The 24,295-nt window shown below is 33.9% G+C and overlaps 1 protein-coding gene across 2 annotated transcripts in view; it reads left to right on the forward strand.

Annotated features, from left to right (window-relative positions):
- The window catches only part of LOC134842909 (glycine receptor subunit alphaZ1-like), a 61,804-nt gene extending 38,325 nt beyond the window's left edge, over positions 1-23,479 (forward strand). For both annotated transcript variants that reach the window (XM_063859441.1, XM_063859448.1), the window contains 6 exons: positions 4,478-4,698; positions 5,246-5,328; positions 8,889-9,041; positions 9,653-9,867; positions 16,904-17,044; positions 22,964-23,479. In XM_063859441.1, coding sequence (XP_063715511.1) covers positions 4,478-4,698; positions 5,246-5,328; positions 8,889-9,041; positions 9,653-9,867; positions 16,904-17,044; positions 22,964-23,296 — 1,146 coding nt within the window. In that variant the 3' untranslated portion in view covers positions 23,297-23,479. The remainder of the gene's footprint in view (positions 1-4,477; positions 4,699-5,245; positions 5,329-8,888; positions 9,042-9,652; positions 9,868-16,903; positions 17,045-22,963) is intronic.
- Positions 23,480-24,295: the final 816 nt, after the last annotated feature.

Genomic DNA, 24,295 nt, shown 5'->3' on the forward strand with positions numbered 1-24,295 from the left:
GTTCCAAAATGTAAGTGGTTTCCACTTACTAAATTTCCATGGATTCCGCGTACAAATTACTGTAACGTAATTTTTGTCAGCACATTTATTGTGTCATGGAATCCGCAACAAGTAAATATAACTAGTTGTTCTGGATTCCGCAACTATAATTGGATTCCGCAATTGTAAGTGGAATCCGAAAACTAGAAGTGGGATCCGAACATTGTTTATTACTGATTTTGCATATGAACAATTAAAAGCTAGAGCTGGATTTCTTATCTTTAGCAACCCATTAAAAACGGAATCCACAAACAAACTTTAAAACATTGGTTAACTAAATCGGTGGATGTCATCTTTTAGTATCTGTGATACATATCTCAGAAAACAATTTTTGGGATCATAATTTTGGAAACACAGCACCGAATAAATTCATTATTTTGAGTCATTGGGTTGAGAGTGTTTAGAAAAACGACGCACAGCATGTTGCCAATTTATGTCAGTAATTGGGGTTTCATCGATCCCAAATACTGGTCAGTATTTGGGATTGATGGAATCCCAAATTCTGGAACAATATGGAAAAAATATGGAATAAATTCATTATTTGGAGTCATTGGGTTGGGAGTGTTTAGAAAAACGATGCACAGCATATCGCCAAATTAGGTCAATATATGGGATTCATTCGATCAATCCAAAATACTGAAGGTGGGTATTTGACAGAAATTGAGATTGAACGTTAGGAACTTCAACGGGTAGCTGATCAATGTAGTAATTTCGTATTGGAGATTGAATTTTTCTCGTTACCACCTAGTATTTAAAAGATATAACTTTATATGCTACTACATATATACACATAACAAAATGCGGATTTCACTTACTTTTGCGGATTCCACTTAAAAGTTGCGGATTCCACAACAGCTCAATTTAACTATAAACATGCCTTTTTATTTGTTCGAAGATTTCACAAATTGTTCTGGATTCTGCAAATATTGTTAAGGATTCCCACACTCGCATGTTTTTGCAGCAATTTTGAACGGTAGAGTCTTTTAGGTATTTGTTTGTCGAATTTAAAACAGCAAAGAAGGTCAAAGAAAAGTAGCAATGTTTTTGGTCTTTTGCGGAATCCACTTGCAATGCACAGAATGTACATTTAGGCCTCGTAATGTTATTTTTAATATTATCAGCATAAAAATTATAGTTTTGCTAAATTTGTTTCAGCAAAAAATTTCCGAGACCAATTAGATGGCCATCGGAATACTCAAGGATTTGCCCTGATATAAGCAGTCTTGTTGATTTATTAAAAGGATTGCAAGAAGAACGAGTATTTTTTGGCATATTTCAGCTGAACCTCGGAGGAAAGAACTGCGTTTTTGGCGACAAAAATGTGTTTTTCGGCAGTAATGTTTTTTCCACTAAGTTAAAACAAATTCGAATTTCTTAAACATCTGTTTCCTTAATCCTCTCTTCTATAATTATGGGTCGGCTCAAAAATGTAAGACAGAAAGTTTCAACTTAACAACCTTATAAAACTAGCCTATAATTCTAAGCATTCAATCCCAAATACTGAAGGTGGGTCTTTGACAGAAATTGAGATTGAAAGTTAGGAACTTCAACAGGTAATTGATCAATGTAGTAATTTCGTATTGGAGATTGAATTTTTCTCGTTACCACCTAGTAATTAAAAGATATAACTTTATACGCTACTACATATATACACATAACAAAATGCGGATTCCACTTACAGTTTGCAGATTCCACTTAAAATTTGCGGATTCCACAACAGCTCAGTTTAAATATAAACATGCCTTTTTATTTGTTCGAAGATTTCACAAATTTTTCTGGATTCTGCAAATATCGTTAAGGATTTCCCAAACTCGCAAGTTTTTGCAGCAATTTTGAGCGGTAGAGTCTTTTAGGTATTTGTTTGTCGAATTGAAAACAGCAAAGAAGGTCAAAGAAAAGTAGCAATGTTTTTGGTCTTTTGCGGAGTCCAGTTGCAATGCACATAATGTACATTTTGGCCTCGTAATGTTATTTTTAAAATTATCAGCATAAAAATTATAGTTTTGCTAAATTTGTTTCAGCGAAAAATATCCGAGACCAATTAGATGGCCTTCGGAATACTCAAGGATTTGCCCTGATATAAGCAGTCTTTTTGATTTATTAAAAGGATTGCAAGCAGAACGAGTATTTTTTGGCATATTTCAGCTGAACCTCGGAGGAAAGAACTGCGTTTTTGGCGACAAAAATGTGTTTTTCGGCAGTAATATTTTTTCCGCTAAGTTAAAACAAATTTGAATTTCTTCAACATCTGTTTGCTTAATGCTCTCTTCTATATTCAAGGGTCGGCTCAAAAATGTAAGACAGAAAGTTTCAACTTAACAACCTTATAAAACTAGCCTATAATTCAAAGCAACGATAAAATCAAACAATTCAGCCAAAATTTTTAGGTATATCACAAGTTAATTGTAGCATTGTTATATTCACATGAGAACAGAATGGGTCCCCTTTTAGCGTTTTCGTTTCCAAAATTTGAGAAACTTTTGTTTTCTGCACCGAAATGGTATACTTTTGGCATTTTTTTGGCATTTAGAAGCGAACATCTAAATTTGCAACTGTTGACGAGCAATTTACTAGATCAGAAAATCGAACAAGACTGCTCGTATCAGGGCGAAGCCCTGAAAGTTCCGACTGCCTTTTAAGGTTTATGGAGCAGCAATAACATTTAAAAAATCAAGGAAATAAAACGGCTAGTTAAAAAGGCTAGTTAAGAAGTCGAAATTTGTCTGAAGAAAAAAAAACGGTCAAAAATGGCTAGTTAAAAGGTCGAAATTTGTCTGAAGAAAAAAACCCCACCCCGAGCACAAATATTCCGTTACTTTCGTATCGAAAGTCGGAACAATTACATAATAATTATTATTTCAAATGCTTTTTCAAAAATCTATAGAATTTTGGCTTTGCAAAAAAAATAAGATAAAGTGGGCAAATCCGAGTCTTTGATTAATGCTGTTAATTAGTTAATGAAACAGTTTTTGTACAATTTCGCTTTAGTCATCTGGTCCGCTCGCTATCGGTTCACTGATAGATCGTTTTAGTGAACTACCAGCTTGTTGAAATTCTTTTGTATCTGTTGTCTTGGGAGAAAATTTAAAAGAAATTTCCGCCGCAAAACTTTGCCGATTATCTGCTAGAACATTAAAAAGTTTGGAGACTCGTTTTTCGATATAAGCAAGAACTGATTGACTAATCCAGAGTTGGTAGTGTGCCGGAATTGTGCCAATAGGACAGTCTGTCAATAGACCGGCCTGTTGTATCGACACCTAAATCTATTTTTTTTTCATTTAGGTCATACGACAGATCTTTTTCTACTCAACTAAGTTTAGGTTGATAGAATTGCGCAGTTAGTTTTTCCCGTCATACTTTCCTACCATTTATTTCCAATTACTCAGATCCCAGGTATCAAAAAATAAATAAAAAAATTCGTATTCTCAGCAAGACAGCCCGGATCTTTTTCTTGCATCCTCTTCGGCTGATGTCTAGTCAGACCACTTTGCATTTTGATGATCTGGTCTACTCCAGTTTAGACTTAAAAAGATTATTTAAATTAAGTCACTCAAACCAATTATTTTTATCACCGAAAGCGTCTTTTGATCCGACAGTCAAAAATGGATGTCTTAAATTAGTAGCAAAGTTAACTAACTATTGGGCAGTTAGAAATTTGAGCTCTTGAGGGGATGTCCCTAAGTTCGTTACAGGTTTCTCTGGGACTTCGTGTGAAATTCGACCTCCTCGCTATCTTTAGTACTGCTTCGTTATCCTAATTGGATCGAAAATGCTGAGGGTTTTTGCCAGTATATGCCTATATTTGACGGGAAAAAATTGATATTTTCTCAAAAACAGCTTGCATTGTAGACAATTCTGGAAAATTTGTATTTTGGAAAATTTATGATTGGGAGAGTTCATGTGTTCTTGACTTTTTTGAATTTGAGTTTGAACTCAGTAGCATAATCAATGAAATACATTGAGGAAATACATACAGATCATCATATTCGACAGGGACTCAAATTGAGCAATCAAGCTCTTCTAACTAGAGCCTTGATAGAAGTGAGCTGGATGGAAGAATAGTTAAGGGAAACAGTTGGAAAAAAAACATCCTTATTTTTGTCATCAATTATATATATTTTTTCAATCACCTTGTCATGCTGACTAATGTTATGAGAAGTGGACTTATTTTGTCAACCGGATCAATTGATCAATCTCTCCCCCACCCCCATTCTCGTGATCGCGCGATCGTGAAGATAGCTCAATAGGGACTTAAGACATGCTTATAAAAACTTGAAAATAGTTTGCATGATATGAAATTATAAGCAACCTTCTCCGCCGAATGTGGAACACCAAAATGTACAATATCAAAACTCAAAAATTACTTTCAGCGTGAGAAAAATTGTTAGTCGGATCCGGTGAATCTATGTTAGGTTTGTTATTTTTTTTTATAAATCAGGACTACAAGGCGACCATTTTCCTGCGTCAGATGTGGGTGGACCCCCGACTACAGTTCACAGAGTACAACACGTCAGTGAGTCTGACGCCCTCGTTCCTGAAGAAACTGTGGGTGCCAGACACCTTCATCATCAACGAGAAGGCGGCCAACTTCCATCAGATCACCACCGATAACAAACTGCTGAGACTCAAACCCAATGGGGAGCTTCTATACAGTGCCAGGTGAAGAGTTGTTAATCATTGTATTTTCAAGCCTGAAACTAGGAGACGTCACTCGACAGATCGAAAGATCTCATGATGTCCCAAATTGGTGCTTCATCAAATTATAAATAAAACTATCTTTGATTGTAACATACCAATTTAAAAAAACAATTTATTATTATTATTAACTTTTTAATCAAACATTGAAATTTGTGCGTTCACACTTCTGTTCGGCTTTAGAGATTATCAAAAGGAGACCAGCTTGTCGCGTGGAATCTGCATGACCAAAATTTTTTCTATTCATATATATATATATATATATATATATATATATATATATATATATATATATATATATATATAGCTATGGTCAACCCGCTTCAGCCAAGTCAGCTTGATCTTTCTTTTTTTTTCAGCCTCATAAGCCTTCGTCCGCAGCATTCCCCGCAGTAAACACTATATCGATAATAAGAACAAGGAAATTTTTGTCCAAAATTAAATCAAAGCAGGAATTCCAGCTTCATTTTTGAGTTATAAAATGCATTTATTGGGGTTTGTGTATGTCTAGGATCACGTTGACTCTGAGTTGTCCCATGCAGCTGCAATACTTCCCCATGGACCAACAGAAGTGCGTCATCACACTCGAGAGCTGTGAGTTGTTCTATAAATCCTTTCAAAATAAGGTAATTTAAGAATTTAAGAAGTGGACAATCTTTTTTCAGAAGCGTCAGTTTGAACGGCAATTTGCTATTTGATGACCGCCCCAGTCTGTTTTTAACAATAATTATTTCGGAAACTAATTATTCCGAATTTTGAGCTCATTATAATATTGTGCCGACAACTCGAAAAGTAGAAAAAACCATGGATTAGGGCAGGGGCGGATTTAAGGGGGTGGGGGCATACGAGCTTTTTTTTCTCAATTATTCGATCCCCCTCACCAATCAAAGGGTCCCACTTTTGGCATTGTTTTATAAAGTCCATTTTAGGCCGGCCAACGCTAAAACTTTTCTAAAGGCGCCTTTGGCGCCAATGTATACTAATGTTGAAGGGGAGCACGCACCGGAAAAAATTTTTTTTTATTTCGGTCAATGCTTTCCAAAAAATGCCCAAAAACAACGTTTTTGGCATGTGTTTTCAAAAATTTGCCTGTGTGCAAATTTTATTATCAAAATAGGGTCTTTATAGTATACTGGGAGTGCTCGTAAAATCAATTTGGTCATCTTGAAAAAACGGTCGACAAATTTTTCGACGAAGTTTTTGAAAAACCGCCAACGTGGATTGCGATCAGTTTTTTTTAGCCAACTTTGACCATCTCAAGGAAAACTCAAAGTGCGTCAATTAAAGTGTGTAATCTTTTTAAAGCTTTTTTGCTCGTCGTTTAGATTCATAAAAACATGTCGAGAACCATTCAGAGTCGGAAAAATTTTGGTTTGAATATTTTCGGTTTTCAGGTTGATTTAGACAAAAAGTGGCAAGAGGCTGGTCTACCATTTAATTTCGACTACAAGTTTAATTTAATTTACCTAATATCACATCTCAATCTTTTTCACTAATTTAATCATCATTAACAAAAAATTTTCCTGTAAATGAAGAAAAAAAAAGAAAATTTGAAAAAATATATAGGTTTTTGTGTTCAGAGCATTCTGTGCTACTTACACACCAACTGTTTATACTTGATAGTATTATAAATTACGAAATACAATTTTAGAGAAAAGTCTCACGATTTTTGAGTTGCTGAGTAAAAATGTACCAAACTTTAAAAAAAATGGCAAAAAAACAGTACTGATAATAAGGAGAGTAATAAAAAAAACTATGAAATAGTTGTATAGGTACTGAGTTGTCTCAAGTCTTCACGTGGCTCTACATTTGAAGTATCACTAGTTATTTTGAAAGCCGAAGAAAATTGAACTACTTAGTAATATAAAAACATGTAATAACCGGCAGGTCAATCAGTTCAAGCAAAACCAATTTTCGGATATCCTCAACTATTTCACTCCAGAAGGAAGAATAAAATCTAACTTCAAAATGAAGAACGATGATAGCCAGTTACTGTGCCAGTAGTAGAGAGTGTTCCCACCGACGTTTTTAAAAAATACAGAAACGTTTTTTTTTAATTAGTGTTCTTTTTTAGTGTAAAGAAAGGATCTGAAGTAAGCTATAATTGAGGTGTTTTCGACATTCGTAGTAATATAGGCAAACTGGATAAACCCTTTTGTAGAAAAATGCCTAGAAAAACAAAAAAACCAAAATACAAAGATGTTAAAAAAACTTAACCTTTCTTCCAACTTTTTTGCGAAAAAAGTATTTATTTATTTGAAGTTATTGGTTCCCAAACTGGCACTAAAAACACGCTAAAATCTATTTTCACTTGATTAAAAAATATTTTCAGGGCTTAAATGAAGCATAATTAGGTTGTTGTAAGCCTGCTCGCTCGCTTCATTTCCTCAAAATCGAAACAAAAATCAAAAAATTTAAGCAGTTTGTTTCATTACTGGGAAAAGTTTTTGAAAATTTTTTAATGACGTTTTAATCACGACTGAAAACACTTTTTTAAGATGTATCACTCAACCATTAATTGTGGTACCTGATTTTGCGTGCAAAAAATAAAACACCCCAATGCAAAAGTTCAATTATTTCGACGGCTTCAGCAAATTGAACGACTTGTTAATAGAAAATAATATATTAACCGGTTGAACAATCAGTTCAAAAAATGTAATTGTTCGGATTTCCTTAACTATTTCATTCCAAAAGAAAGAATAAGAGCGAACTCCAGAAAGAAAAATAAGTTCAAAATCAAGTTTGAATACGTGTGGAACTTCGCTTTAAAAGTTGTTATGTGTGTCTAAATTCAAAGTAACAACTACTTATTTTAAAATCTGAACGACTTATGAATATAAAAACATAAATTAACCGGTGGGTCAACCAGTTCAAAAAACATCATTTTTTGGATTCCTTTAACTAATTCAGTCCAAAATGAAGAATAAGACCGAACTCCAGAAGGAATAATAAGTTCAAACTCAAATATAGCTAAGTGCGGAAGTCTTCGCTTTAAAAGTCTTCCTGTGGGTCTATTTTTAAAGTGACTACAGTTATTTTGAAAGGTTTAGCAAATTGAACAACTTATCAAAGTATAAAACATAAAGTAACCGGTGAGTCAAACAGTTCAAAAATAGTCATTTTTGGATGTCCTTAAGTTATTCATTCCAAAAGGAAAAAAAAGACCCAACCCCAAAAAAAAGAATAAATTCAAACTCAAGTTTAACCAAGTGTGGAAATCTTTGCTTTAAAAATTTTTTTGTGCGTCTAAGTTTAAAGTAACAATTAGTCATTTTAAAAACTTAAGGACATTCAACTTTAATTTCTTTAACTGATTTCTTTAACTACTTCATTCCAAAAGGAAGAATAAGACCCAGCTTCAGAATAAAGAATACAATCAAACTTAATTTAAGCTAAGTTTGAAAGTCTTCGCTTTAACAGTCTTCATAGGGGTTTAAATTTAAAGTAACAATTAATTATTTTAAAAGTTTAAGCAATTGAACTACCTATTAATGTAAAAGCATATACCATACGGCGGGCCAACCAGTTGAAAAAGTTTTAATTTTCGGATCCCCTTAACTATTTCGTTCCGATAGGAAGAAGATGACCCAACTTCAACGTTGAGAACGAACAAATTGATATCATGAAAGAGTTTTAAAAACAAAGCTTAAAAATTTATAGTACATGACACTGTAACGAGGTATCAATAGTGACTCTTTTTTTGCAGCTAATGTAATTTTAAAAAATCTTGTTAAATATACCTCCCCCCGCTATGGTACCTAGTAACAAACTGACACCCCCTATATTGAAAAAGTTCACGGACTAAGCATATGCGAATGTTGTACCTAGTAACGAATCCCCCCTTTTGTAAAAGAGTGAAATGGTCAAAGAGATCTAATTTCCTCTAAGAAAAATTCTAGTCATTTGTTATTCATTTGTCTTCATTTGCAATGAAAAACATTAACTGTGGTCGTAGCATTTTTATGTGTGCTTTTTTCATAGCGACCGGCTACTTTTGTTGTATATGCGTAACTTTTTCCCATTTTTGCTTCAGGTTTGGTTAAATAATAGTCTTAGTAATTTCAAATAGAAGTAAAACTTTAAATTATTTCAGTGAAATAACTTAATAAGTCGATTGATTTCACTTTTTAAACCATTTTCTTGCGTCTGCGTAGATGCGTACACCACTTCGGACATCCAGTTCAAGTGGAGTGGGGGAGTGGAGGAGGGGTCGAGTGCTGCCCTGGATCTGGACAAGGAGATCAACTTGCCACAATTTCACATTACCAACTACTCCACCCAAGTCTGCACGCGCAACTATGCCACAGGTATGCCACAAAGACTCAAAATCAAGTTATAACTGGCAAAACGTCATTAAAAATTAAAACGTCATTTATGGCCTGTTTTTTTTCAAAAATTTGCCTGCAATGCAGATTTTTTGGCTAAATCGGTTCCTTATTATGTTCTAAGGGAGCTCGGAAAATCAATCAAATTGGTCGACTTAAAAATAAAGGTCGGCAAAGTTGTTAAACTTTTGAAGCCAAACGCCGCCCGCCCTCCCTAGAAAAATATCTTCGCAAAATTGGCTCGATATTAAAACTTTAAAACAAAAAAATCATCTTGATTTCTGTAGAATTACTTTTCCTGGATCAATTTTTTTATTTATCTTTTATTTTTTATTTGTCAAGCTTTTAATTGACGTCCCAGTCTTTAATTCCGCTAATGAAACCGTGCACAAATGAAAGAACGTCAAAAACTAAATGCGATTGCACAATTTTTTCATATTGAAACCTAACCATCATTTCCATGCCAAAATATTAATTGGGATCAAATTTGATTTCAAGAGAAGAAAAATAAGTTTTAAGATTATATGTACTTCCAAGAAATCAATTATTATAATATAATATGGAACTACTTCTGACATTCAATGCGATTGCAGGCGCGTATCCTTGCCTGGAAGCGCAGTTCTTCCTAAAGCGACTGATGCGATACTACTTGATCCAGACATACGTGCCCAGTTTCCTCATCGTCACCCTCTCCTGGGTGTCCTTCTGGATCTCGGCCGAGGCATCTCCAGCCAGAGTGGCACTAGGCATCACTACTGTGTTGACAATGACCACACAAAGCTCAGGAGTGCTACAGTCTCTACCTAAGGTCACTTTTCCATCGGCGCTCCCATTTTTTTTGAAGGAGCGCGAGCTGTTTTTTATCTCCAAATTTTGCAAAACCATCCATAAAGTGCTCAAAATTAACAGAATTTTTGCCTAAAATTTGTCTGCTGTGCTCTGTTTTTCTGGGTTTCGGTTGACCTCAAGACTTTCAAAATGGTTGAACTAGAAAAAAAAAAGCAGACTAAGTATTTCTACACTGTTTCTACTCTTGTTTTAATTGTAACTATTGGCACCAAGATAGTTGTCGCCATTTTATCCTCTGCTATTTGCAAGGCATCCGGCTGTTATTTCTTAAAAACTTTTTAAAAAAACTGATATACTTCATTTGAATTCATTTCAATCAATTTTTCTCTCAATATCTTTCTTTATTTACCATTAAAAATTTCGTACATAGTTATCTTTTTAATTTGGACCGCTTTGAATGAAAAAAGTTAACATAAAAATGGATGCAATCAATTATAGCGTTACGGTATGTTATTAGGTGTTGCATTCACATAGTTTCAGAATTGAAATCCCTTTTTTTTTCAGCTGTAATTTCACAGAGGAGAAAAACTGATCGTTAATCATTTCACTTGATTTCCGTAACACAAAATGACAAGACTAATTATTCTGCCACCGCTGCAAAATGCGAAAAATTCACATCATTAAAAATCTTAAAAATTCATCTTGGTCTCAGCATACTTGATGGAATATTTTAACACTGATTAGCTCTCAAAAGGTTGATTAAAATTAAATATAAAAAAGACTAGACTGCTCGAATCAAGTCGAAGCTTTGAATATTCCTTTAATTTAAGTCGAAGCTTTGAATGTTCCGTGTGTCCTTTAGAGTCGATGGCGCAATGTTCACCTTATAAAAATGGACGAAGCTTTCAAAAAAATTAAACTCATTTTGGAGATTTTTTTTGAACATTTCCCCCTTACGCTATGTAAAGAGAAAGTGATAGAAGAGTGCTCGTAGCAAGCCGAAGCCCTGAATGTTCGCAAAACTTTTTAAAGCATAAGGAATAGTATTTGCTTTAGCACAATTGATCAAAATTTCAAAAAAAGATTTTAAAAAATCTTAGTTGTTTTTTTTTCCTGAATTTTCGTATAAACCATCCCCACACGCTATGTAAAAAGCAAGGTGAAACAGTTTAAATGTAGCAAACTATTGAATACATCAATTACAATGCTGCAATTCAACTTGGAAATATTTGTAACACGAATTAAATCTTCACATAAACATAAGAATTCCAGTTTGGCCAAAAAGACCAATAAACCCCCTTAATTTTTAAATGCCAATAAAATTACAAAAAGTGCCAAGAGCTGATATATCGTTTTGAAGTTCAGCCCTTGACAACGCTACTTTTTGGCTGATAGAACAACTTCTGTATAAATTGCGAAAAAGTCGAAACTTGTCTGGAGAAAAAAAACCATTGCGAGCACAAATATTCCATTTTTTCAGAAGTCGAAGCAAAAAGCCCCGATGCTGCTCAAAATATAAGTTAAGTCAGGAATTTTTGGACTCTCCTTCAATGTCGATGAAAAAATTTTAGTTTAAAAACTTGTTGAAATTGTGCGCAACATTTTCATTTGGTTTCTAAATTTTATATCTCTCACGCGATGAGAAAAGTACAAAGTGGTGTATGTTGCTGCGTCTCTTGACTTAATTTTCAAAAGAAATTTTGTGCCTTAAATTTACTTGAAATATTTTGTTTGCTATCTCCACCGCGCCAAAAACTATAAGAAAACTCGAAATTTTTAGGAACGTTTCGAAAAGTTTTGTGCTTTTCGGACAATGGTTAGTTTTTCCTGTTTTGACATTTTCTTGAAAACCTCGAAAAACTTCAGTTGAGATAATTCAAAAATTTGTTTACTTAGAACTGCCATTGTTAACCTTTACGGTGTATGCAGAACTGACATGTGCAATTTATGCGGCCTAATTTTTCTACTGTGCTAGACTTCTGTTATCACTAAGCACTACCTATAATAAATTGTTCCGCAACAAAAAAAATTGAAATCTTATTTAAAAAATACGCTCAACACGGCCGCAAAAAATTTCGTAAATGACTTTTGACAAACGAAGAATCAACTTCTTGCTATTTATGTATGTGAATTTGAAAAGATTATAGGAACCCGTAATTTTTTGGGCCATAAAAGAAACTCTCTCTATTAAAAAATTGTCGGTCAACAATTTTGTGTATGTGCAATTGCGTCTAAATTTTATATCCCTCATGCCATTAAAATACAAAATGATTCAGATTTTGTCTCTATGTCGCAATTTTAAAAACAAATTGTGCGTCTCAGTTCTATTTGAAATCGTTCTTTTTGCAGTTTACGGTAGAGTAAGATGAAATTTTACCGCTGATTTAAATTTACGAGTCAAAAAGAAAAAAATGAACATTTTCATCTCAAATTGGGTTGAATTTATACATAACAAGCTGACTTTATCAGAGCTTTATCTGACAAAATTTGATGTTTTTTGTGCCCTAGCCCAGCCTGTTAAATTGTTCAAAAAACGAATCATTTAAAGTTTTAATGAGCCAAAAAATTTTATGCCGAAATTATCACCGCAACTTTAAATACACATCAGTTTTGGCTTTTTCAAAAACAATTTGGCTTTTATTCAAAAACTACACCAAAACTACCGGTCAATGATTACATAAAATTACCAGTATTTAAAAGGTAATTAAACACAAAATTGCGACGCGCTGAAAAACTATTATCAAACACCTTTTGTGCAACAAAAACAAAAGCAAATACTTAAAGTCTGTTGTAATGAATTGTGAATTAAAACTTCAAAACAAAAGGTTTCTCACAGTTGGCTACCCGGATTGAGTTCACATTGAAAATCAATGTTAAAAAAGTGAGAAAAAAAAACCGAGAGAATTATCGGTGATTATCGCCACAATAACAATTTTATTGATGAATTATTGCTAATTTGGCTTGTTTTGAGCGATGAAACAGCGATAAAAAATCCAAACAAAATGATCAAAAATAGTGAACTACCGAAATTTGATCCCGCAAACATCAGCTTCCTAGACATGTATGTTATCTTTGCGATACAAATCCTTAGATGACGACAAATCAAAGTGCTCATAGTTTCACACTTTCATTTGAAAACTACTAGAATGAGGTGATTTTTTTTAGGTTTTAGCGCTGGTTTTCGACGGAATCATTACTGAAGTAGCTCTGAAATATCGCAGGTTTAACTATGCAAAAATTTATGATTTATGCATGAATCAGCAGTAGAAAATAGCGATCACAGGGATACTACAGAAAAAGCTATAAGTGTTGGTGGGACTTCAATCCGGGTGTTGATATAAAGGGCCCAGATCAAGCTAATTTTTTCCAACTGCAAAGTATAGCTAGCACATTCCTGTAGAAAATTAAGAAACAAAAAAATGACTTGGTCTTAAGTTATGAATTGAAAACAAAAAACACTTTGCTGTTGCTGTTAAAAAAATTTCGTTTTTTCGTTATAAAATAGAAAAAAGTTTAAAAATTTTTAGTCATTTTTAGTCAAATCTTTGGTACAACTAGAGTAATTCAACTTAGGTTAGATGAAAACCGTGGTTGATTTTTGAGGAAAAGGTGGGGACATTCGTTTTTTTTATTCCTCAAAAGCTCCAATTTTTTGGATTGGTCTTTTTGGCCCAATTTTTAAAACTATCTAATTTAAATTAACTTTCAAAAACCCAATTTGTATAAAAATTTCATCTGCAATTTTTTGTTCGTAAGTTATGGGGAGTTAGATTTGGGATTGTATTGACTCAAATAAGTCAAATTGGGAATTGTTAAAGTTAACCCTCGATACAGTGTTGATTTGAACTATCCGAACAAAAAGACCTAAATTCGGAAATTTAAACACTTTTCAGTCAAACTAGGTTAATATTTGAAACAAAAATGATGAGAACAACAGTTAAGTTATGGTGACTACAGAATTATTATGTTGCCTTGTTTTGTTGACTATTGGGCTCAAAGTTTTACACTAAAAATGGGCAAGTTTTGGCTAGTTTTACTTACTTAAATATTACTTCAGCAAAAAGCGAATCAATTGCTGAACAATTATATCAAAAAGAACCAAAAATAAAATCAAACCAATTTCAGGAAAAAAAATCAATAAACTCTATTTTAAACGTTTTTTTTTTATCAATTGTTTTTAATTGTGCAGTTGGTATTTTATCTAGTAGGAATGACAATTTTTGGCTGTCAAAAATATTGAGTTATCCTTGAAATTATTTACAAAATTCTATTTTTTCGGTATTTGGCTGCGAAACAAGAGAGACTCACTTTGGTCAGTTTGGCCACCAATTGACCGGTAGTTTTGGTGTAACTTTTGAATAAAAGCCAAATTGTTGTATCAATAAATTCCCTCTACCTCTTAACAACTTGAACTAGCAAACGATAATAATATCTCTCCAGGAGCAGGACCACAAAATCTCCTCGTAACTCATAGCAACAAAAATTCTTGCTTCATAAACAAAAAGTCATGCTTCATAAACTTTTCTGAACCCTCCTAGGACCCTTCGCTCAAACTGAGTTTTAATGGGTAATTTTGGGCCGCATTTTGAAAAATATATTGCACCCTTTGAATTCTGTGAAAATTTTATGCACGTTTTTTTGATCAAGTTTTTGTCATCAGAAAATCGTTTCGTTTTTTGTTTTGAAATTTTTAAAATTATTGACAGGACAAGTAAATCAGCGTTGATATAAATTTTTGAAACAGTGTTTTGTTTTTTTTTCAAACTGGGTTGACTTACGTCTGAAAATAATGAAGACAAATTGCTCAGAGTTTTAACAAAAACAAAATGCTGCAATTTATTTTGCAAATTTTGGGCGAAAAGTTTTTACCCAAAAACAAATCAAATTTGGTCAGTCAATCAGAAAAAATTTAAATTTATTTGTACTAATGCTAGCATTGCACATCAAACTGAGCTTCTTATATGTCGCAACAAAAAATAATGAGGCTGAAAATCTTTTCAATTTTCAATAAATAAATAAAAAAATTTTGATAACAAAGTTTTGACATTTTGAAAATCTATTAAACCTAAAACAGTTTTTAATTGTTTGGCTCAAAGTACTGAGATTTTTTTGAATTTTTAAACTGCCTTGGGATGCACAAGCAGCTCACGTCAGCAATTGCGGTGATAGTTTTGGCATAAAATTTGATTGACTTAAAAAAACCTTAAATGATTCGTTTTTTGGACAAATTAACAGGCCAGACTAGGGCAAAAGAGTATTATATTTTGTCAGATAAAACTCTGATAAAATCACCTTGTTATGTAAAACTTCAACCCAATTTGAGATGAAAATGTTCTTTTTTTCGTTCTGACTGGTTAATATAAATCAGCGGTGAAATTTCATCTTACTCAACCGTAAACCGCAAAAAAAAATGTTTCAATTAGAACTGAGACGCACAATTTGTTTTTAAAATTGCAACATAGAGACATAATATAAATCGCTTTGCATTTTATTGGCATGAGGGATATAAAATTTAGACGCAATTGCACATACACAAAATTGTTGACCGACAATTTTTTAATAGAGAGAGTTTCTTTTATGGCCCAAAAAATTACGGGTTCCTATAATCTTTTCAATTTCATATACATAAATAGCAAGAGTCTCCTGAAGCTGACTCATCGCTTATCAAAAATCATTTACGAAAATTTTCCTGCTCGTTTTGAGCGTATTTTTGAAATAAGATTTCGATTTTTCTTAATTTTCAAAATAAATTAATTGGCGAAGACTTCATAAAATTATAGGTAGTGTCTAGTCAAAACACAGTTGAAAAATTAGGCATTAGTTGTACATGTGAAGTCTTTCGAGATTTTTAAGAAATTATCAAAATACGGAAGCATGGAGAAAAACTGGCTATTGTGCAAGAAGCACAGAAACTTCCATTTTTATAGAAAGAAAAAGTTTTGAGTTTTTTCATAGTTTTTGGCGCGGTGGAGGTAGCAATCAAATATTTAAACAAAAAATAGTAAACAACAGCTCAACCAATGACAAAACAGTTTTTAGTCTTTATAAAATAAGTAGTATTAAGTTTATCGTCGAGGAGAAGAGTGGCTCTTAACACTTAACTTGCCAGTTGGGCATTTTATTCCCTAAAGTGCCCCAAAATTATATTCTGAATAAAGCAGATGAACAGGTTGATCAATAAAAAAGATTAAATATTTCCAGTTGAGGCAAAGCGAAAAGGGCATCAATTGTATAAAGAAAATGACTCAATTGATTAAAAAAGCACCATTAGCCTAGCACGGCGCTTTTTTAGATACATACTCATACTTCAGAAACTTCCTCTTCGATTTTCCCCATTTTTTATTTTGAATCAACTGTTGCCAAATTTCACCCTTCGATCGGGAGGGCAAGTTTTTATTTTACTGAATAAACAGAATAATATGTTTTGACAATTCAGCCTACTGTATCTCTTTAGTATCCCCCTGTGGCTCTTTAAAACAAATTGACACCCTATAAAGAACTAACTGAACGATCAAAAGCACAGTAGTGCATTAAGGGAGAAAGTGAAGGATGGGGTGAGCAGATGCCCTCTTTTCTCCCCTAGAGGAATTCGACCCCCTGACCACCCAAAAGTTCCCCCTTTGTTTATTATTTTGAAACCTCCTTTAGGCGCCAACATATACTAAATTTGAGGAGGTGCGTGCGCCAAAAAAGTGCGTTTTATTGCTTAAACCTTCCAAAAAATGGCTAAAAAAGTCTTTATTTAGTTGTTTTCTCAAGAATGAGGTTACAATAGGGTCTTTATAGTGATTTTTGAGAGCTCAGAAAATCAACTTGGTCGACCAAAAAGGCAGACAAATTTTCATTTTTTTTGGAAATACGCCCCCCCCCCCCCTCCCTTGAGATAATCTTAGATCCGCTTCTTTTTAAGCATAAGCGAAGTTTTCACCTTTTAAAGAATCTCCCCGTTGCCATAGTGGGCATTTTTGTACACATCCGAATTAATTTTCTGATAGTGCATTACGATTGATCCCATATTTTCAACCTTTATTTATATGAAAGTCTTCTGTATCTAGGTGTCGTATGTAAAGGCTATTGACCTGTGGATGGCTGTGTGTCTCCTGTTCGTGTTTGCCGCCCTCATCGAGTTCGCCATCGTCAACTACTTCTCCCGCAAAATGGCCAGCAGACGACACAAAAAGGCAGTCGAGAAAGCGGTGAGCAAACAGTGTATTACGTGATAATTCACTTCATGTTTTTTGACCTTGAAAATATTTAACCCACGATCGGCTGGCGTGTAGATGGCATCAAAATTCAACCTTTTTGGGTCGACCAACATGATTTTCTGAGCACTCCCAAATCACTTTAAAGACCCTTTGTCAACCAACACTTTGAGCCAATTTTTGAAAAACTGATCAAAAATGCCGGTTTCAGCCCTTTTAAAAATATTTGACCAAAAATTTGGGCGTGCGTTTGCTCCTCAAATTTAGTTATATTGGCGTCGAAGACGCCTTTAGCAAATTTTTGATGTTGGCCAGCCAAAATGTATCTATTAAATTTATACCAAAGGGGACCCTTCGGAAAAATTTGGCAACCAGAATTGAAGGGGAGGTTGGGGGGGGGGGGGGGGGGCTTGGTGACCATTATTCAAAAAATCTCCTATCTTCTTAGAACTTCTTATAAGATTTTCAGGTAATTTCCGCTATCTTAAAAAATTTGGCAACCAGAATTGCAAAAAAATTGCAACCAGAATTGAGGGGGTGGATTAAAACTTCTTAAAAAATCACTGTTCAGAAACAATTGGTTTTCGAGGTTTTTTAAACACTAATTTTAGGCCTCAAAATTTTAAAAACTTTAACCGCTCTTGCTTCTGTAGTCGAAAACGAACCAACTTACCATTATCAAATAAGTTTCAAGAAAAAGAGTCTGCTGAATCAAAATGAGGACAAAGCGAAAGCCACTAGAAGTATTTCTTAAAAATTATGTGAATAGGAAAAAATATTGAACACACTTCCAAGGTTTAGATAATTTCATTATGAACAAAAAATCTACACGTCAAAATGCTTGAAAAAATACATGGAAGACAATAAAAAAAATTCTGGACATTTCTCAAACTTTCAAAAAGCTTTCCATCAATTTTACTCACATGGAAGACGTCAAATTAAAAAGTTTGTTAACTCTTTTTGACATGTATTTTTGCGACTATTTCGTTTTCTATGAAATCTTAGTTCGTTTTCTGTTGTCTGACATGAACTATCTAAAAATATGATAAACATAGCCTGAAATTTAAGAAGATTTTTCATTGGTAACATGCTGTTCTGTAAAATTATGGGAGCATTTGGGCGCCAAGCTCCGGTATTTTGATAATTGTTTAGATTCCAAGGACGTCCTCATAAATCCATTAAACTTGTTGAGAAACAGGAATAGCTGGAGAAATAGGAATCGCATGATTTATAAAAGGACGCATGTTTTAATACCAAGCAAGTTTTGGCAGCTAGCAAAAGTTTGGAACTCAGAAACAAAACAAAATTTGGAAACAAGTGATTGGCCATGCTTGTGGAACCAGTTCTAAAATAGAATTTATAATTGGTTATAATTAAAATTTTCTTTTCATATAAAATATTCCTAACTAACCAATCATATTCCATCTCTAACATTTACACTTATTTGTAAGTGCTGAAACTACTTGTAGTTTCAGCACCAGAGCAATTTGAATTAAACTTAGAATACAGTTGTTCTCCTTCTGGAAACTAACTCGCATAAACCAGTATACCCTAGATCTATTGAGACTAGGATATATAAGAGTAAGACTAAGATTGGTATTAGACTAAGAAGTTGCACGAATCTATCCGGCCGAAAATAAGATAGCGTGACGAGCACACGGTGTACTTTATCTGAAATTACACTATGAGAATTACCAAATGGGTCCTAACTCATCTGGTGCGACCAAAAGTCTCGAACAAGACCTCAACTAACTTAGAATTAGAAAAATTAGATTTTAGAATTAGACAATTGCAAAATTGCAAAAAAAAGTTAGATGTAAAAGACAATTTATTAGAAATGTCTCTCCGACTCAATAGATCGCCGCCAATTTTTCAAACAATACGAGAAATACCGGGTATTGCGAGAAAACCAAGGACAAGGCAAGATCTACGATTAGGAAGAAATCTACAGATTCATTTCATGATAGTACGGCGGAAACCGGAACAAACCTAATATTTAGAATCTTTTCCGCAGTAAATTCAAATTTTCATTTGCTGACATGAAATTTGAAGAAATCCTTCAATATCCTTAATGGTGCTAAATCTACTATTTATACAATAACGACTCATAAAAACAACACGAGTCGTTCCCTCCAAAACACCTGCAGTAAATTAAAACATTTTGAATAAAATAATTTATTGAATAAAAATACAAAAGTTAGTTAATATGAAAAAAATTGATTCATTCGAATAAAACACAAAAAAGTCGAAAGACAAAACCAAACCAAAAGATTCATTTTTGAAACAAGAATACAACTAAAACAAAAAAGAGAAAAACAAGTGATAAAAAAGAAACATAAGGTTGAACACAAAAAGGTACTCTGCACAAAGAGACCATAAAATTATACCCCCCTCCTGGCCTCACCAAACAGAGGGACGTCCTGAGAATGCTCTATAGCCGGCTTAACCCACCGGGCTACAACCACGCTTTGTGACCACACTCTATTTTCGCCAAGAGTTGCTCTAGGGTGAGCGACTCTTAAAAAAAAACCAAACTAATATAAAAACGCATTTGCGATAACCACTAATATCGAATCATAACTAAATCTAAAATAACAAAAGAAATTAGATATGTAAATGATAAAGGCGGTATGTATAAATTTTGTAGAGCCCAAAAAACGAGCAGCAAAGGAGACGACAATCCAATCACATTCCAGGTTCGGAATGGCAAATCTATTCGATTTGCTGCCTATGGTCACTACCTCAAATGATTTAAAGTATGGACTCAACATCGCAGCAAAGTAAAACCATTGAATCAGACCAATGGCCATCTCGATGTTGACTACACGTACAGATCCTAGTCACTTGGCACTTCACACGGAAAAGTCAAACTTCACCCTGCACGTTGTCTCGCTCTAAACTTGACGAAATCGATACATCCTTGCATCGATCAGAAGTCTTGACACAATCAACCAAGACTACCACAATCAACGAGACCCATCTAGAGATACAAACATAAAAATCTTCCTCCTTCAAACACAAACAACCACACTTCTGTTTTCTCCAAGAAGTCAATGCTCGCAACTTCAAAAAGAAACTATCACCCGTCCTTCACTACATCAAACAATTAAAATCTATAAAATCTTTAAGCCCAGGATGGGTGGAACTAGTTGCCAATGGCCATCTCGATGTTGACTACACGTACAGATCCTAGTCACTTGGCACTTCACGCGAAAAAGTCAAACTTCATACTGCACGTAGTCTCGATCTAAACTTAAAAAAATCGATACATCATTGCATCAATCAGAAGTCTTGACACAATCAACCAAGACTACCACGATCAACGAGACCCATCTAGAGATACGAACATAACAATCTTCCCTCGTCAAACACAAACAACCACACTTCTCTTTTCTCCAAGAAGTCAATGCTCGCAACTTCAAAAAGAAACTACATCACTCGTCCTTAACTGCATCAAACAATTAAAATCTATAAAATCTGTAAGCCCCGGATGGGTGGAACTAGTTGCCAATGGCCATCTCGATGTTGACTACACGTACAAATTCTAGTCACCTGGCACTTCACACGAAAAAGTCAAACTTTACCCTGCACGTAGTCTCGATCTAAGCTTAACGAAATCGATACATCATTGCATCGATCAGAAGTCTTGACAAAATCACCCAAGACTACCACGATCAACAAAACCCATTTAGAAGATACGAACCTAACGATCTCCCTCCTTCAAACACGAACAGCCACTCTTCTCTTAACTCCAAAAAGTCAATGCTCGCAACTTCAATAAGAAACTACATCACCCGTCCTTCTCTACATTAAACCTTTAAAGACTAAAAACTCTCTAAATCCAGGATGGGTGGAACCAGTTCTAAACTAGAATTTAAAATTGGTTTTAAAAATAATTCTCTATTCATATAAAATATTCCTAACTAACCAATCATATTCCATCTCCAACATAAACACTTATTTGTAAGTGCTGAAACCACTTGTAGTTTCAGCACTAGAGCAATTTGAATTAAACTTAGAATACAGTTGTTCTCCTTCTGGAAATTAACTCGCATAAACCAGTATACCCTAGATCTATTGAGACTAGGAGATATAAGAGTAAGATTAAGATTGGTATTAGACTAAGAAGTTGCACGAATCTATCCGGCCGAAAATAAGATAGCGTGACGAGCAGACGGCGTACCATATCTGAAATTACACTATGAGTATTACAAATAGGTCATAATTAACTTGGTTTGGTTTTCACGGATGTGTTTTCAAATGAAGTAAATTCCAACAAAACTTGTCCGGTATGGCGGCGCAAAATTTTGCTGTTAAAAGACAAATAGCGGATTGCAGTGGTTGAGAGCAAAATTGAGCGAAAAAGTGGAGAGTCTATGGAACAAATGACAGAATATAGTTACAAATTTTGAAATCCAGTGACAACAAATCAGCAAATTGCATCTGGAACCCGATTATTTGCATTTTTTCATCGAAAAGTTTTCACCGGCCAAACCGCTTTAGTCAACAGGCAGAACGGCCAATAAAATGTAGCCACTTTTTTTATGTACGCCAAAATTAGTCCAAATTTTTGATCAGATTTTATCAGATTGTCAGATTTTTATCGTTCTTTTCTGTATTCCGGCTACAACAGCTTCGTGCAAAAGATGCGTCTGTAGGAGACTCAGAAGCAACCAAGTACAGGTTTTTGCTTTGTTAATAAACCAAGCTTGGCGTCGTTTGGAGTTACCAAATTAGTCTAATGAAGATGATTAAGTTATGCTCAAAAATCCGAATTTCTAATGACATGCAGCGTCGTCGATGACTTAATCCGGCTCAGAAACCACTTGAAGTTAACTTGAAGCTAGCTAATTAATCAGAGTCATGGCTTTTTCAGACGATGACTTTATCTTTGTTAGTTCTTGACCTTGAATGTAAAAAACTAAACCTAGTTCATAATTTTTTTAAATTGCTACAGTGCTGATTTAAATTAATTTAAATTAACCGGACAAACCGAGCTAAACTTCAAATTTTAAACGCGTTTTTCTCAAATTGGGTTGAGTTAAGCTGAAAACTTATGAAGACAAAACTTGCTTAAAATTTTACCCCAATAATGGGCCATTTTGGCTTTTCTTAGTTAATCAAAAATTACGCCAAAAAATACCCAGTCGATCACAGACATAAATATATTAAAGTGAGCTCCTTACGTAGCCCAACAAACTTTAAGAAGTGTATATTCTCCAAAAAAATTTGCAAATCGTTTAAAAATTGTTTTTAAATAAATAGTTGGTATTTTTTATAGAAAAACGACTTTTTTGGCTATCAAACAAAAATAAATTATTTTATGCAATATTTTGGAGATTATACCTTGCTTAAAGTTTGTTGGACTACGTAAGGGGCTCACTTTGATATAATTATGTCTGAGATTGAATGGGTATTTTCGGCGTAATTTTTGATTAAGTAAGAAAAGCCAAAATGACCCATTTTTGGGGTAAAATTTTGGGCCCGCATTTCGGAAAAACAAATTACACCATATTAATTCTGCTAAAATTTTAAGCTAGTCTTGTCTTCATAAGTTTTCACCTAAACTCAACCCAATTTGAGAAAAACGGGTTTTAAATTTCAAGTTTAACGCGTTTTGTCCGGTTAATTTAAATCAGCACTGTACTTCAGACACGTTAAACAGCAGTCAGAACATAAAAGACTTCGCTCTGATACCAGCAGTCTTATCTAAACTTCAGCTCTCACAAGTAATTTTAGAGGAAACTACAGCAACATGGAAAAGTTGAGATACGCAATATAAGATTTGCAAAGAGAGTGAAGAGCACATTTTGAATAAAAAAGTTTTACCAGTTGTTTATATTTATTTCAAAAGTGAAAAAGAACAATTGGAAAATTGGCAAAAGGTATCTAGAGACGTTTTTTTTATTTCAGAATAAGAGAGAAAAATCGGCAAATAGGCAGAAAGTATCGGGAGACGTCTATTTGTGTCTGACAGATGTCTCTCCCCGTAAAGAAGAACTCCACAAACGACATGTCACTGACTGTAACGGAACAAACGGGACTAATGGAACATCAGAGCAGTCTGTTCAAATTCAATTGGACGAAAAAGAAGCGGAAACTCAGCCAATCGCAACAATCGGAATGGCGCCGCCTCCTCCGAAAGAAGATTTGACAAATTTGATTGACTCATTCAGCCGCGTTGCTTTTCCGACGGCGTTTTTGTTTTTCAATATTTTGTATTGGGTCGCATATTTGTCTGAGTAGTTAATCGTCATATTCTGAACAATGTAAAACTGAAAGTTATGATTATAAGTTCGGTTATGTAGCCAATTTCCAATTATTAATAAGTCCAATAAATTAGCCATCCATTAGAATTTTAAAAATCATAAAAAACAGCTTAAAACTATGTTCATAGTGTTTGCTAATGCTAAAATGTAGAGAATTTGAGGTGAGTATTATCATTTAATTTGAAATTAAATTATTTTACCTTTTCGTATTTTTAAAGGTGACTACCTAACAAAAATATCCGATGCTACGGATATTGTATGAATAAATATTGGTCTCCGAAACCACTTGGTTGGAATTAAAATCTGGATGACTGCAATGACTGCTACGTTACTTGTTCCAAAAGATAAATATACAAAAAATTCTGTTTCATACAAATGCCCAGACTACATTGGAGTTTACGAATTGAGTGTAGCCTATTTAAATGACCCCATGAAAGAACCCAGTCTGGAGATCGTCATTAAACAAATTTTCTGCGTTTTTTCAGATGTCTCTGAAGGCAAAAAAGCAAAGTTTTAATTGAGCTGGTGGTGTAAAACCTCCATCATTTTTGTTAAAAAACTCATTTCAAACAACTACAGAAATGAAAAATGATTTGCTTAGAAATCAAAAATATACGAAAGTTTCTGATACTAAGAGAAAAGATTAGAATCATAAATTTATTAAATTTTTATTTCCTATTTTTGTCGTCTTTATGGAGAAAGTTTTTAAATTCATTGCGTGTTAATTTGCTAATCATTTCGAATGAATCGGAAAAAGGTTTTTGAGATAATTGTAGAGTTTTTGAATTCTCGTAACAATTGAGAATGTACGGTGATTTTTAGAGTTCATCACTTGTTTCAGTAATCTTTTACAATTATGATTCAAATTGAAGAGTTCGTCGGACGTGATTTTTTCGCTGAGAGTCACAGATTCTCATTCAGAGCAAATAACTTTACAGAGAACTTTCAAGAATTCGTAAAAGTGAAGCTCTTTAAC

Source organism: Symsagittifera roscoffensis, chromosome 1, assembly GCF_963678635.1.
Source record: "Symsagittifera roscoffensis chromosome 1, txSymRosc1.1, whole genome shotgun sequence".
Lineage (NCBI taxonomy): Eukaryota > Metazoa > Xenacoelomorpha > Acoela > Convolutidae > Symsagittifera > Symsagittifera roscoffensis.